The sequence below is a fragment of the Mytilus trossulus genome, chromosome 3 (genome assembly GCF_036588685.1).
Source record: "Mytilus trossulus isolate FHL-02 chromosome 3, PNRI_Mtr1.1.1.hap1, whole genome shotgun sequence".
NCBI classification, from domain to species: domain Eukaryota; kingdom Metazoa; phylum Mollusca; class Bivalvia; order Mytilida; family Mytilidae; genus Mytilus; species Mytilus trossulus.
Genome location: NC_086375.1, coordinates 21,560,046 through 21,574,371, shown reverse-complemented (window position 1 = coordinate 21,574,371; position 14,326 = coordinate 21,560,046). Strand labels below are relative to the sequence as shown.

Genomic DNA, 14,326 nt, shown 5'->3' with positions numbered 1-14,326 from the left:
AATATTAAAATTTGTTGTTTTCCGATACCCACAAAATTAATGAATACTGCTATTCCACAAATATTAATGAAACCACAGTAAACAGTTGGTGTTGACTTCAAAAAAGGATTTGGTTATATATTGCCAAATTTGATATGAGTTTTTTATATTCTGGTTTCCTATTACAATGTATATGTAAAAGGTGAATGCCTTAGGAACAATGGGTGTGATATGACACTGTACGAGCTGTAAGACAATATCATTAGAGGGTATATGTACCCTGTATGATTACTGGCCAAATAGTGGAGGCAGTGATTGGGGATATTAAATGTGGGACCCTGTTGATTGGGTGGGGTTTGTGCTAAGGGTGGGGTATTCATATATGGTCATAGAGTAAACAATTAGCAGCCTAAAACTGTTGTTAATTTCCTTTAATAGATTTTGATTAAATATATGGTCAGTCCTCCTCTTTAGTTTTCTATGGTAAAGGTCAGGTGTGTGCTGTGAAAGTTGCTAATGGTAAATATAATTCGTCATTATACTGACAGTTGCTTTGTTTATTGCAGGAAATTTCCAAGCAGGAGAGAAAGGATCTGTGTTGAAAAAGTATGACTCCAGAGAACAGAAAGCATTTATAAAGTTAAATGATGACATTTTAAGATCCTACGTTCCTGAATACAGAGGAGTTGTAGCAAAAAATGCTGACCGTATCCTTTCTTAACCGACATAATTGTTTAAATAGTAAATTTTAGCTCAGTATGTATATTTATTATACATGTAGTAAGATATTTTGGGGAAAAATGTTTCATCATAATACTTGATGTTGTCCACTATAATCATCTGATGTCAGTGTTTGACTGTTTATTATGTTTTATTTGAAATTGATGCACTCTTATTGGGGCACTAGCTACGAGATATATATGTAATATATGATTGTTTTGGTTCAATAATTAATAAAAGTGAAATAGTGAAATAATTATTTGCTTTTAGCATGCAGTATGGGATAATTTTGTCAAAATAAGCTTATAAACATTGATGATGAATTATTCACTTGCAATTGAATACATATTCATGTGAACTTTGTTGATACGTTGTTATAAATCAAATATGAGAATTTGAGTCATATAAGTGAACATGAATTTGACAGCTAGTGCCCCTTTAAGCTATAAAGAAGGTTAGAAATGAGAGTTATACAGGCTCCTAAAAGATTTCTGATAAATTTTATGTCAAAGGTTAAGAAGAAAAAATGTTGATGAAAAAATATTGACATTACAATTGAATTATTTTCATAGTTTAAGAATACAATAATTACATTGAATCAAGGATTTTGTTTTTGTCATGAGATAGCCATAAAAGTTCCTTAACTTGCCACAGAATACTTGGAGTTACAAGATTTGTTATGTGACTTTGATGCTCCCTTTGTTATGGATATTAAGATGGGAACCAGAACGTATTTAGAGGAAGAACTTGTAAAAGCCAAAGAAAAACCAAAACCCAGAAAGGTAAGTGTAAATCACATAATGTGAGAAACAATATTCTTTTGATTTATTTATTTAAAACAAACAAAAGATGGGACAGATTCCAACGGTATATTTCAAATAGATGTCACAGAAAAACAGACACACTATGACATCTATAGTAGTCATTTGATAGCCATTATTCTAATGGAAAATAGATTTTTTTTATTTTCTAGAGTAACTGTTATTATATATATAATATATTGACTACTGTAACTTAAGAAATCAATGAATAATGCAACTTTACTGATTATCAAAATAATAAAAAGTCGCATTCTGATATCTGATACATGTACTTGTATGCAGATTTTCCTGAAATTGTAATGATTTATCTCACATTTTTGTCAATTTTTAAAAAAATCACAATAATAAATGCACAAAAAAAAATCAATTTACAGTATTTAAAATACATGTTCATGTATTAAAATTGAGGGTAAGTTTATTCTAATGAATTTCTCATAGATTTATGTATTTTTATTTTCTTTCCTTTTCTCCTCAGGATATGTACCAAAAGATGGTAGAAGTAGATCCCACTGCTCCAACACCGGAGGAAAATAAACAGAAGTCAATAATAAAACCAAGATATATGCAATGGAGAGATGAAATGAGCTCATCTGTAGATCTAGGATTTAGAATTGAAGGAATCAAGGTAACAGGAGAAAGAATTGTTATGTACCAGTTTACTCAGTAGTATATGTTTAGCACTATATTTCTCAGATATTTTGACAGTTTATTGAGTTGAATCACATTGTTAAATGTTAAAGAGTTCTCTGTATACTGACATACTGACATTGAGCAGCATATTACAAAAAAATACTTTTCGTGTAAAATATAAATAGTTTGTTTTCACAGTTTTTATATTTTTCTTCATGAAGAAGAGCTAAATGACATGACACAGATTCACTTGAATCTCAATTTAGACTACTCAGAGGAATTTCACATAGGAATCTTGGACTAAGAAATGCACAAACTAATAAATTCTACACAAGTATGCATAATACACTGTTTGTCTCACCTTGAATTAAAGACATATGAGTGCGTACTAATCAGGTGAATGTGTAAACTTCATGTTGAAGTGACTGGATAAAAATCTGTCAAGTTTTTTACCGCCTGTCTTATTTAGCCTATATAATAATAAGAAAATATGGTATGATGTCAATTTACCGACCATGTAAGACTCTCATGGTTAGTTTAGGTCGTTAAAAAAAAACTCATCATGATTGCCAATTAGAAAACTAGATCTTTTTCTGAAGTTATTGGTTTCACTGTAGGAATAAGTGATATACATGCTTCCCATAAAAATGCACCTATTCCTATAGCAAGTTTAATCCCTATGAATAGTTTTTCTATAAACAAGTATTAATGTATCTTTTCTTTTTATTTATTCTTTGCACAAAAAAAAATATATTTATGTTAGTATTATTATTGTTTCAGAGAATGGATGGTGCATCCAGTAAAAATTTTAAGAAAACAAAAACACGGAACGAAGTGAAAGATGCATTATCTTTGTTCATTGGTGACAATCAGATTGTTTTGGTAAGACAAGAGTTATCTTTTCTTTGTTATTCATATTTTTTTTTAAGCTTACCTTTAAGTTGATTTTACAGTTCAGAAATGTCTGAGTAGTATTTAATTGACATGGTCAACATTTACACACCCAAATACACTACATGTGTTTATTCTTATTTGAATTTACTGATTTTATAATATTTGAACCTTTTTTCACTCACTCTTCAAAACATCTTTTTTTTTTGTTAGATTTTCATCTATCTCTTTCCTAAACATATTGCCTAATCTCATAAGTACTTATTTTTCTTGTTATCAATGACTGAAAGAATGTTGAAAAAATTACCAAGGTATGTTTTGTGAAATTTAATATACATTGAAAAAATTATGTATTTGGATTATTGATTCAGTTCATTAATTTTGTAAGGTGATTATTTAAATTATTGATTTAGTTCATTAATTTTGTATAAGTTATGATTTAAATAACTTTGTAAGATGATATACTTTTTAATTTGAATCTCTTCATATTTTGAGATCATAAACCTGTCAGTAAATTATGCATGCTTACTTCAGCATTTTTTTCACATTTCAATAATTCATGAGGTTAAAATTATTTAAATGACATAAAAAAAATAATGAGAAATATATTCAAAAAGAAAGTGCAAACTGAGCAGATTTTTTGTTTGTGTGGTTGGAAAATAAACCAAAATTCAGTCCTTTTGATCCGAGGCCCCCTGTATCCATCTATAAGAAAAAAAATTAAAAATCTTTCTAAATAAACAAATGTATACATTTCTACTAAATATTAACTTTACACAAAGTAAATAATACTTAAAGATGCAATTTATAGACTTTAATTCCTGTATCCTTTGATAATCTCTTGCAAATACAAAATGAAAATAAGGATTACCAGTAGAGTGAGTGACAAATATTCACGGCATAATTTGTTCATTCCACTTACATCTGACCTACATTCAAATATTTGGAACTTTTTATGTAGGATTTAGAAATTTTACTACATGTATATGAAAAACTGTTTGATAATGGTTAATTGTTCTAAAAATGAATGCAAACTCAAGATTAAATTAAATTGTTTGTGTATCACGGGGGACACATTTTCACCGCAATGTATGATATGACCATCCTCATTATCCTGGTGTATTATAAAATCAAGTGATTCTAATTAAAAGAACAAGCTTGAAAGATCATTCCTATAAGATTTTTCTCACAATTATTTACCTAAGACTTTGCATGATTGCCATAATTGTTTAAAAACACCTGCGTATTCCTTTATAAGTGCGAAAACCTTGGAAATGAGATAAAGAGGAATATCAACTGTTAGAACATTACAAAAAAACTTTAAAATCTATTTAGACAAGAATTGGGTAAAGGCACACAAGTCTTACAGAAAAAATAGCAAAAGGGCAAATTTGTGTCCATGGCGAATATGTGCCCACCACTCTAAGCTGATTAAATCCAATTTATATTATCTAAATAATTAAAAAGGACTGTATTTGTTACAGGGAACATACATCAGGAGATTAAAAGCTATTTTGGCAACACAAGAAACATCAAAGTTTTTCAAGACCCATGAGGTAAGAATTTAAAATATTGATTTTAGGTAGATAATCAAGATAATGTAAATTATTTAGATTTTTTAATGTGATGTGACTTGGGTGACCAGAAGTTTAAATCCTATAAAATGAAAAAAAAGAAAAGAAAAAACAATAACATGACCAATAAAAAAAATGAAGAAAAGACAACAATTGATAGAATATTAAACAGAAAACAAAAGACAAAGTAACACAATCAAAAACAGGCATAAACTTAGGTGCTCATGAAGTTTCAAAGCAGTCCGACTCCACTTTAAGGGTTGGAAGTTTGTCACACAATGTATAAATGTAAAATAAATGTTTAAGCTTTTGAATTTTTTGTTTACAGCTGATTGGAAGTTCCCTGTTGTTTGTACATGATAAAACTAACAATGCAAATGTTTGGATGATAGACTTTGGCAAGACAGAACCCCTACCCTCAGATATAACCACAAACCATAGAACCCCATGGGTAGATGGCAATCATGAAGATGGATATTTATTTGGACTTGACAATTTGTTGTTAATTTTACAGGAGCTAGAAACAACGTCGTCAAGTAATTCAGAATAGATACTGCAATATCCTCATTGTTATTTAAATAGTCATTTACCATGTTCACTTGTTTAACCATTTTCTCCATTGTTTTTATAAAATCCACTTCCTGTACATTAGTAGGGATACATTGTTATAATTGTAGATAAAAGCATTACGCAGCTATTCATTGTAAAAACAAATGCATGAAGTAAGCAGCTTCAGACAGCCTTTTGTGTGTTTTTTTATATTGAGTTTTTTTGTTTCCATAAACGGGTTGACCTTTCTGAAAAGTTTGATTATTTACTTTTGCACATTCTGATTTCTTTATGAACGTTTACTCATAGTAAATTTCTGAAATATTTGTTTGATTACAAGTCCAACTTTTGACATATCCTTTGCTATTTAGGGATGTCTTGTAAAGAAACTTTTGACTGTTCATTGTCCATTAAAATTAGTTACTGTGGATTCATTTATTTTCGTGGATACCAATTTTCGTTGTTTGAGAAGAACTTACATTTTCGTGGATATTTGATTTCGTGGTTTTGCCAAGGTCTGCATACATTCTAATAGAAAGTTTGTAGTTCCTTTTACATTGGAATTCCTGGTTTCCGGGTAACCACGAAATCCACATTAATTGGTATCCAACGAATAATAATGAATCCACAGTATTCTATTTAGAAAGTAAACAGATTTAAAGTTCGTGGAAATCTCTTTAATGCAACAATTCTATGTTTAACTTGTTCTCATTGGGTAGAAAAACAGATATCAAAAGCCAGTAAATTATGCATTTTTTTGCATTTAAATTGTCTCCCCTTATTGCTTAACAAAGGTGCCAATAGTCGATCCTAGTCTGGAAGATATTTTAACCATGTTTAACTACATATATTGGTTATTAAAAGCATTCTTCAAAATTATGAAAATTATATTCCTATTTATATTACTATACATTTGTACTAAGATGAAGTCATGAAGTAACAGTTGAAATTTGACTGAATAATTTATTTATTTGAAATTTGTGCTGCCACTTTCTTTTATCCCATTTCACAAAAGTTTGTATGACTTACAATTAGTTGTGTCTTGTAAAGTTGATGAAAGATTAACACTAGTTGTAGGTTGTTAGAATCATTGTGAATGGGAGCATTTCTTCTATAAGTGTGAAGGTGCTTATTTCTTACAAATTATTTGTAACTTATTGTACTGTTAGTGCATGCTGTTTTCAACACAGGCAGCAACTTTGTTGATTATGTTTGTTTATTGGTGTCTCATTGTTGTATATTTTTCTAAAATTACAAAACAGATAAATTTGTGTACATAAATGTCACCAGAGTCACCATAAAATGTAAAAATATTTTTGTTCATTAAGATTTTCTAATTTTCTAATTAGTCTTTTACAAATCCAGTTATATTTTTATGAAAAGGGAAATAACTCAGAAATTTATTACTTTCATTATAACTTACCGATAAGTTCAAATGGGAAACAAACTGCTATTAAGATAGGATAAGTATTTTGAAATTTCAACTGAAACCATATTTTATATACTTTTCTTGATTACTCCTTCAGTTTATTAAGTTCTATTATTATTACATGTCTATTAATGAAGATAACTTTAAATATTGGTGCTAAATCTTGCCATTACATGTCTCATTTACTATCTATGACAAATATTCCTTGCCAAGACACCTCACTTTAAAATACAACCATCTATTTCAATCTCAATTTTTTTTTATAGGTTTATCTTTTTTAAGGTTATTTTCTAGGATGACGGTTTATGTTTATGCTACCTTACATTTTACAAAATAAAAATAAAATAAACTAATATTTGAAAATTCCTAATTTTCTTCATTATAAATATCAAAGAAAAGATTGTTCATACTTATATTTCATTTGAAATATTTAATTAAGAAAAAAAACACTTAAAAAGCTTTTTCATGCCTTTGAACGTGTAAAATGGGTAATAATTAGACAATAACTGTTTAGTGTCTTTAAATATCAGCTGTATTTGTACGAGGCTAGGAAACGGTGTATGCGAGCTTTTAGCGAGCTATTACACCTGTTTCGAGCCGAGTACAAATACAGCTGATATTTAAAGACACTAAACAGTTATTGTCTTTATCCTGCAATTAATTCTGTATATTGTTTGTGTTTTGAAAGACACAAAAACTAACGTATTTAGCATTATTTTCGATTTGAAATCCCTTGAGGCCTGCATAGTAATATCAAAATCACACATTACGTTGAAGACGGATTCGCAAAAAAAGAATCTCGAATGGTCAACAATAATACATCGCTCAAGGTGAATAATTATTTATTTTCACATAGCAACTAACTCCAACAGTAAAAACAAATAACAAAACATTGTTAAATTTGAAACAGAAGTGTACGAGTTGTCCTATGCTTCAGACTTAACATTCAATAAACATGCATGCTGAAAATGACATGGTTGATTTTGTAACACAATCATACACATTCAAGTTTTGAAATCGACAATTGTCATCGCCATTGGAATGCAAATGGAATACACATTTAGGTCACACAGGTTCAAACAATACTCAGGCCGGCAGTGGGCGAAGCTTTAAATCGATATCTGTATAGTATACAGATACAGCATAGCGATATCTGTAGGGCTGTATCTGTATAGTAGGACACCCAATTGCAGGATAAAAGAGATTAAGTTTAGATTGTATGGCTTTTTTCACTGCAAAAGAAGTTAAAAACCATTTTAAAGTTTTTTAAACATAAAAAAACAAAATAAGGTTTACATATTAAAAATTTTCAACTTCAGACTAAGACTTATAATTTTTTTTTTTTAAACAAGAATCTCCTAAGAGTTAATAAGATTAGTGTTTATTGTTTATTGCTTATTGTAATGACATGTCTTTGTGGTTTTAATGTGCTGAAAAATCATTCCGTTTATTAATGTTTATTGAATATTTTGTTAAGTTTTATTGTTATGCTAAATCTGTATGTTTTTTATTGATAATTTCACTTATATCGATAGATCATGAGGTTCCTATTGATTTCAACTGATTCACTTTATAAGTAAATATAAGAGGTTCAAAATTATATCAGGCCTAATCTAGAGGGACAAATGGGTAAAAACTTCTTCTATGTGCTCATGTCTTCCATTTAGCATTGACAAGGAGAAGAAGGTTTTTTTTTATTAAAGATTATCCTGGAAAAAACTATGAGAATAATGGGGATTCATTATTATTAATTGGATACCAATTTTCGTGGGTTTTGTGGGTACAGGTGAACCACCAATTCAAGTATTAAACAACTAACAAATTTTCAATAGGCTTTCTATGCAAAGTTTGGCAAAATAATGAAATCAAATATGCTTGAAAATATACGTGTTCCTCAACATTGATACCCATGAAAATAAATATCTACTTTAGGGTATTTTTTAAACAGAATAAACCAATACTTCTCCCTTCATAGATATCTGCACAACCCATGTATATTAGCTTTTGTGCAGGGGGTTTCTAAGTGTATGGTGCTGTATATCTGGTAGTGCATTTAAAATGTAATGTTAATCTGAGCACCTGATTTACAGAACATTATTGTGTTATCTTGTGTTTGCTGACAGTAAGTTACAAGTTACACATTTAATTTAGTATAATAATAATAAGTTTGTTTGCTACTCACCACAAGTGATATACTTAGACTTACTGGGTACTCACTTAAATAACTCTTACTTATTTCACCACCAGGAAATTGTGCCTGAATTCAGAAAGATATTAGGGAAAAGATAACTTTTTTTGTTTTTCTTACATAATGAGTGAATATTTTGAAACCAATTATACTGATAGTGGATGTTTTCTTCTAAAACTGTTTGTGAAAAGTACAGAAATCCATTTTACAAAGTACTTTTACAAAATTCTTTAGTTAAACATGTTCAATTCAATATTTTTGTAAAAATTATGTAAGTATTTAAAAATGATCTAGCAGCACACCATATATATCTAACCATTCTCATTGTAGTGGTTTCCATTGAGGTTATGTGTATTGTGAAGAACAAAGTTATGTGTGTGTGCTATATAAGGGGTGTTTTGCTTTATGCAATGTGAATGACACTCTAATGGAAAAAAATGCATGATGCTGGTGTGAAGAAATAGTTTTTTTCTTCACTTTCTAGATCTATAAAGTTTTGACCTTTTCATATATTGTTCAGATATAATGTTGATTTTTTTTCATAAGATCTGATATGTGCCTTGATCTGAAATCAATTTTATAAAGATTTTTTGTTCTAATATTGGTATCACATCATGAATTTTACTATATTGAGTGTGCATAAATAAATACTTTGAAATGTATTAATATATTACTCTGAAATTAGATACATAGACATACTGCCTCTTTACAAGTAGCATTTCTTAGTTTTCACTTACTAAAGTGCTGAAAACAGCATTTATTAACAACAGGGCATTTGTACATTACTTAAGTCAATCTTATTCTGTAATTTGTGTAATTGAAATTAAAGGAACTTTCTAAATAGATAAGTGAAGATTAAATCCATCCATATTATACTTATGTATAGTAGATACCTAGAACTTACAGTTAAGCAAGTTTCTTATATATTTATATAATTTTTTCTTGTATATTTTGTATATTTCTACAAATGTTGTGTATTTTGTGAATGTGATTCTATATTAAATTGTAAAATTATTAAAGTTAAAAAAAATATGATTTGTGTTTTTATACGCCTGTCATCTTTAAGACGGGACGTATTATGGTATACCGTTGTCCGTCCGTCATCCACACTTCGGACAATTACTCAAAAACACTTTCACCAATTTCCATGAAACTTTAGTGAATTGTTTATATCTATTGACGTAAGCTCCCTTTTGGGTTTTTTTTAATTTCAGATTTTAAGTTTTGGATTTATGGGGCTTTATTCATAAAAAAGGTGGGATTTTCAACACTTCGGACAATAACTCAAAAAGGCTTTCACCAATGTCCATGAAACTTTGATGAATTGTTTATATCTATTGATGTAAGCTCCCTTTCAATTTTTATAAATTTCAGATTTTAAGTTTTGGATTTATGGGGCTGTATTCATAAAAAAAGGTAGATTTTTAACACTTCGGACAATAACTCAAAAAGGCTTTCACCAATGTCCATGAAACTTTGGTGAATTGTTTATATCTATTGATGTAAGCTCCCTTTCAATTTTTATAAATTTCAGATTTTACATTTCCGTGTTATGAATTTTTATGCTTAAAAAAGATTTTCCAATTTTGGGACAATAACTTATACGCCCGTCTTTTAGAGCAACGGGCGTATCATGCGCTAAAGGGCAGCCCTTTATTGTCATATGTATTTGTCTCATACCAAAAATTAATACACAAATCACAACAAAAATATAAATCTGTGCATATGCATTGGTCATAATAAATGGTTCCAGTGGCAGAAATTACATATTTGGGTTGATAGCAAATGTAGCAACTGCCTACCATAGTTCAAATGCAGTGGATGAAAGCAAGGCTACTGTAATGATTCAACAATGAGGGAAAAACATGAGGTTCTAAGCTTTAAAAGGCTCAGACATAAAAAATGTGAAATGATTCAAATTAAATGTCTAAATTTAAAAACAAACTATTTATAAGAAAACAAATATGACGGACATCAATCTACAACAACAAATGAACTATAGGCTTCTGGATTTAGACAGGAACATAATAAATGCTGCAAGTAAAACATATTTGTGAATGCTCAACCCTCCCCAACCTGGGACACAGTACACAACATAAGAACAGACTGCAAAATCAGTTGTTATTGTCTTCAATCATGTTCAATTAAGTTACATAGATATTTAACAAACAAACAGTGGACACGACATTATCAGGCCTATAGCCAGGAATTTCAAAAGAGGGGGTTCGTTTGACTCACAGTGCTTATTTGTTTTCAAGGGGGGGGGGGGGGTCGTTCGAACCCCCCTGGCTACGGGTATGATTATAAAGATCTCTCATTGACTGAAAGCTATTACCACTAATAAATCTCTCAGACTACATGCATATTCTCATGACAAAAACATACTAATATTGTACAAATATGAACCCTGCTTTGTACTGGATAGACATACTGATGCAGATTCATGTTAGTTTATATGTCCTGAATTTTTCACTTATGAGTACCATGCTAGGATAACTATAATTGATACAAGGATTCCTTGCAAGGTCTACATTTCCATCAGACAGGGTTCACCTGACCCCAACCTTTCATGGGTCAGTGATCATGGTTAAAGTTACATGATTAGGTTTGTTTCCTCGGATACTTGAAGTAGTAAGTGGCGTATGGAATTTAATATGGTGAATATGTCTGTCTGTCTGGTATCATCAGATCTTGTACTCATTTTTTGTCGAGTCTAGGATTTTTGTTGCAGAATGCTTGATATAGGGATAATGAGCAGCAGCATCGGCTGTAGGTACAGCAGCGTTAGCTAACTTCTTAAACTTTATATTTTAAAAGGTTGAAGACCTAAATGCTTCATACTTAGTATATAGATGCCTCATTTTACAAAGTTTCTGTCAGTCACATGTTCAATGTCCTTGACCTCATTTTCACTTTAGTAAAAGGAATAGAAATCTATGAAATTTTAACACAAGGTTTTTGACCACAAAAGGAAGGTTGGGATCGATTTTGGGAGTTTTTGTTCTAACAGTTTAGGAACTAGGGGCCCAAAAAGGGGTCAAAATAAGTATTTTTCTTGGTTTTCGCACCATAACTTTAGAATAAGTAAATAGAAATCTATGAAATTTTAACACAAGGTTTATGACCACAAAAGGAAGGTTGGGATTGCTTTTGGGAGTTTTGGTCCTAACAGTTTAGGAATAAGGGGCCAAAAAGGGCCCAAATAAGCATTTTCCTTGGTTTTCGCACCATAACTTTAGTATAAGTAAATAGAAATCTATGAAATTTAAACACAAGGTTTATGACCATAAACGGAAAGTTGGGATTGATTTTTGGAGTTTTGGTCCTAACAGTTTAGGAATAAGGGGCCCAAAGGGTCCAAAATAAAACTTTGTTTGATTTCATCAAAAATTGAATAATTCGGGTTCTTTGATATGCCGAATCTAACTGTGTATGTAGATTCTTAATTTTTGGTCCCGTTTTCAAATTGGTCTACATTAAGGTCCAAAGGGTCCAAAATTAAACTTAGTTTGATTTTGACAAAAATTAAATCCTTGGGGTTCTTTGATATGCTGAATCTAAAAATGTACTTAGATTTTTATACGACCCCAAATTTTGAAAAAAATTTCGTCGAATATTGCTATCACGTTGGCGTCGTCGTCTGCGTCGTCGTCGTCGTCGTCCGAATACTTTTAGTTTTCGCACTCTAACTTTAGTAAAAGTGAATAGAAATCTATGAAATTTTACCAAAAGGTTTATGACCACAAAAAGAAGGTTGGTACTGATTTTGGGAGTTTTGGTCCCAATATTTTAGGAAAAAGGGGCCAAAAAGGGCCCAAATAAGCATTTTCCTTGGTTTTCGCACTATAACTTTAGTTTAAGTTAATAGAAATCTATGAAATTTTGACACAAGGTTTATGACCACAAAAGAAAGGTTGGGATTGATTTTGGGAGTTTTGGTTTGAACAGTTTAGGAATTAGGGGCCAAAAAAGGGCCCAAATAAGCATTATTCTTGGTTTTCGCACAATAACTTTAGTTGAAGTAAATAGAAATCAATGAAATTTAAACACAATGTTTATGACCACAAAAGGAAGGTTGGTATTGATTTTGGGAGTTTAGGTCCCAACAGTTTAGGAATTAGGGGCCAAAAAGGGACCCAAATAAGCATTTTTCTTGGATTTTGCACCATAATGTTAGTATAAGTAAATAGAAATCTATGAAGTTTAAACACAAGGTTTATGACCATAAAAGGAAAGTTGGTATTGATTTTGGGAGCTTTGGTCCCAACAAAATAAGGGACCCAAAGGGTCCAAAATTAAACTTTGTTTGATTTCATCAAAATAAAATAATTGGGGTTCTTTGATATGCCGAATCTAACTGTGTATGTAGATTCTTAACTTTTGGTCCCGTTTTCAAATTGGTCTACATTAAGGTCCAAAGGGTCCAAAATTAAACTTAGTTTGATTTTTGACAAAAAATGAATAAATGGGGTTCTTGATATGCCAAATCTAACTGTGTATGTAGATTCTTCATTTTTGGTCCTGTTTTCAAATTGGTCTACATTAAAGTCCAAAGGGTCCAAAATTAAACTTAGTTTGATTATAACAAAAATTGAAATCTTGGGGTTCTTTGATATGCTGAATCCAAACATGTACTTAGATTTTTGATTATGGGCCCAGTTTTCAAGTTGGTTCAAATCAGGATCTAAAATTATTATATTAAGTATTGTGCAATAGCAAGTCTTTTCAATTGCACAGTATTGCGCAATGGCAAGACATTTTTTTAATTGGAGTTATCTTTCTTTGTCCAGAATCAACTTAAATCTTTGTTATATACAATATACAATGTATATTCACTTTTTACCACCAACTGATAAATTAAAATAATCTTTACCGTTCAGTGATAACAAGCAGTTTTTTTACATCTTAATATTTTATGATGTATTTAAATGAGTAGTTATTGTTGCAAACTCCATTAGAAATTTTAATTGAGATTAGTTTTGGAATAAGGGAAAGGGGGATGTGATTAAAAAAAATGGGTTCAATTTTTCTCATTTTAAATTTCATAAATAAAAAGAAAATTCTTTAAACATTTTTTTGAGAGAATTAATATTCAACAGCATAGTGAATTGCTCTAAGAGAAAATAAAAATTTTAAGTTCATTAGAACACATTCATTCTGTATCAGAAACCTATGCTGTGTCAACTATTTAATCATAATCCAAATTTAGAGCTGAATCCAGCTTGAATGTTGTGTCCATACTTGCCCCAACCGTTCAGGGTTCAACCTCTGCGGTCGTATAAAGCTACGCCCTGCGGAGCATCTGGTTGATTATGGGCCCAGTTTTCGAGTTGGTCCAAATCAGGATCTAAAATTTTTATATTAAGTATTATGTAATAGCATGAAATTTTCAACTGCACAGTATTGTGCAATAGCCAGAAATTTTCAATTGCACAGTATTGCGCAATAGCAAGAAATCTTCAATTTCACAGTATTGTGCAATAGCAAGTATTTTCAATTGCACAGTATTGCACAATAGCAAGAAATATCTAATTGCACAATATTG

General features: G+C 30.3%; 1 protein-coding gene across 1 annotated transcript in view; it reads left to right on the top strand.

Moving 5' to 3' along the window:
- Positions 1 to 9,813, top strand: part of LOC134710392 (inositol-trisphosphate 3-kinase B-like) — a 35,584-nt gene extending 25,771 nt beyond the window's left edge. Inside the window, exons 4-9 of the mRNA XM_063570746.1 lie at positions 546 to 686; positions 1,354 to 1,481; positions 1,996 to 2,145; positions 2,931 to 3,032; positions 4,526 to 4,597; positions 4,944 to 9,813. Of these exons, the coding sequence (XP_063426816.1) occupies positions 546 to 686; positions 1,354 to 1,481; positions 1,996 to 2,145; positions 2,931 to 3,032; positions 4,526 to 4,597; positions 4,944 to 5,165 (815 nt within the window). The 3' untranslated portion in view covers positions 5,166 to 9,813. The remainder of the gene's footprint in view (positions 1 to 545; positions 687 to 1,353; positions 1,482 to 1,995; positions 2,146 to 2,930; positions 3,033 to 4,525; positions 4,598 to 4,943) is intronic.
- Positions 9,814 to 14,326: the final 4,513 nt, after the last annotated feature.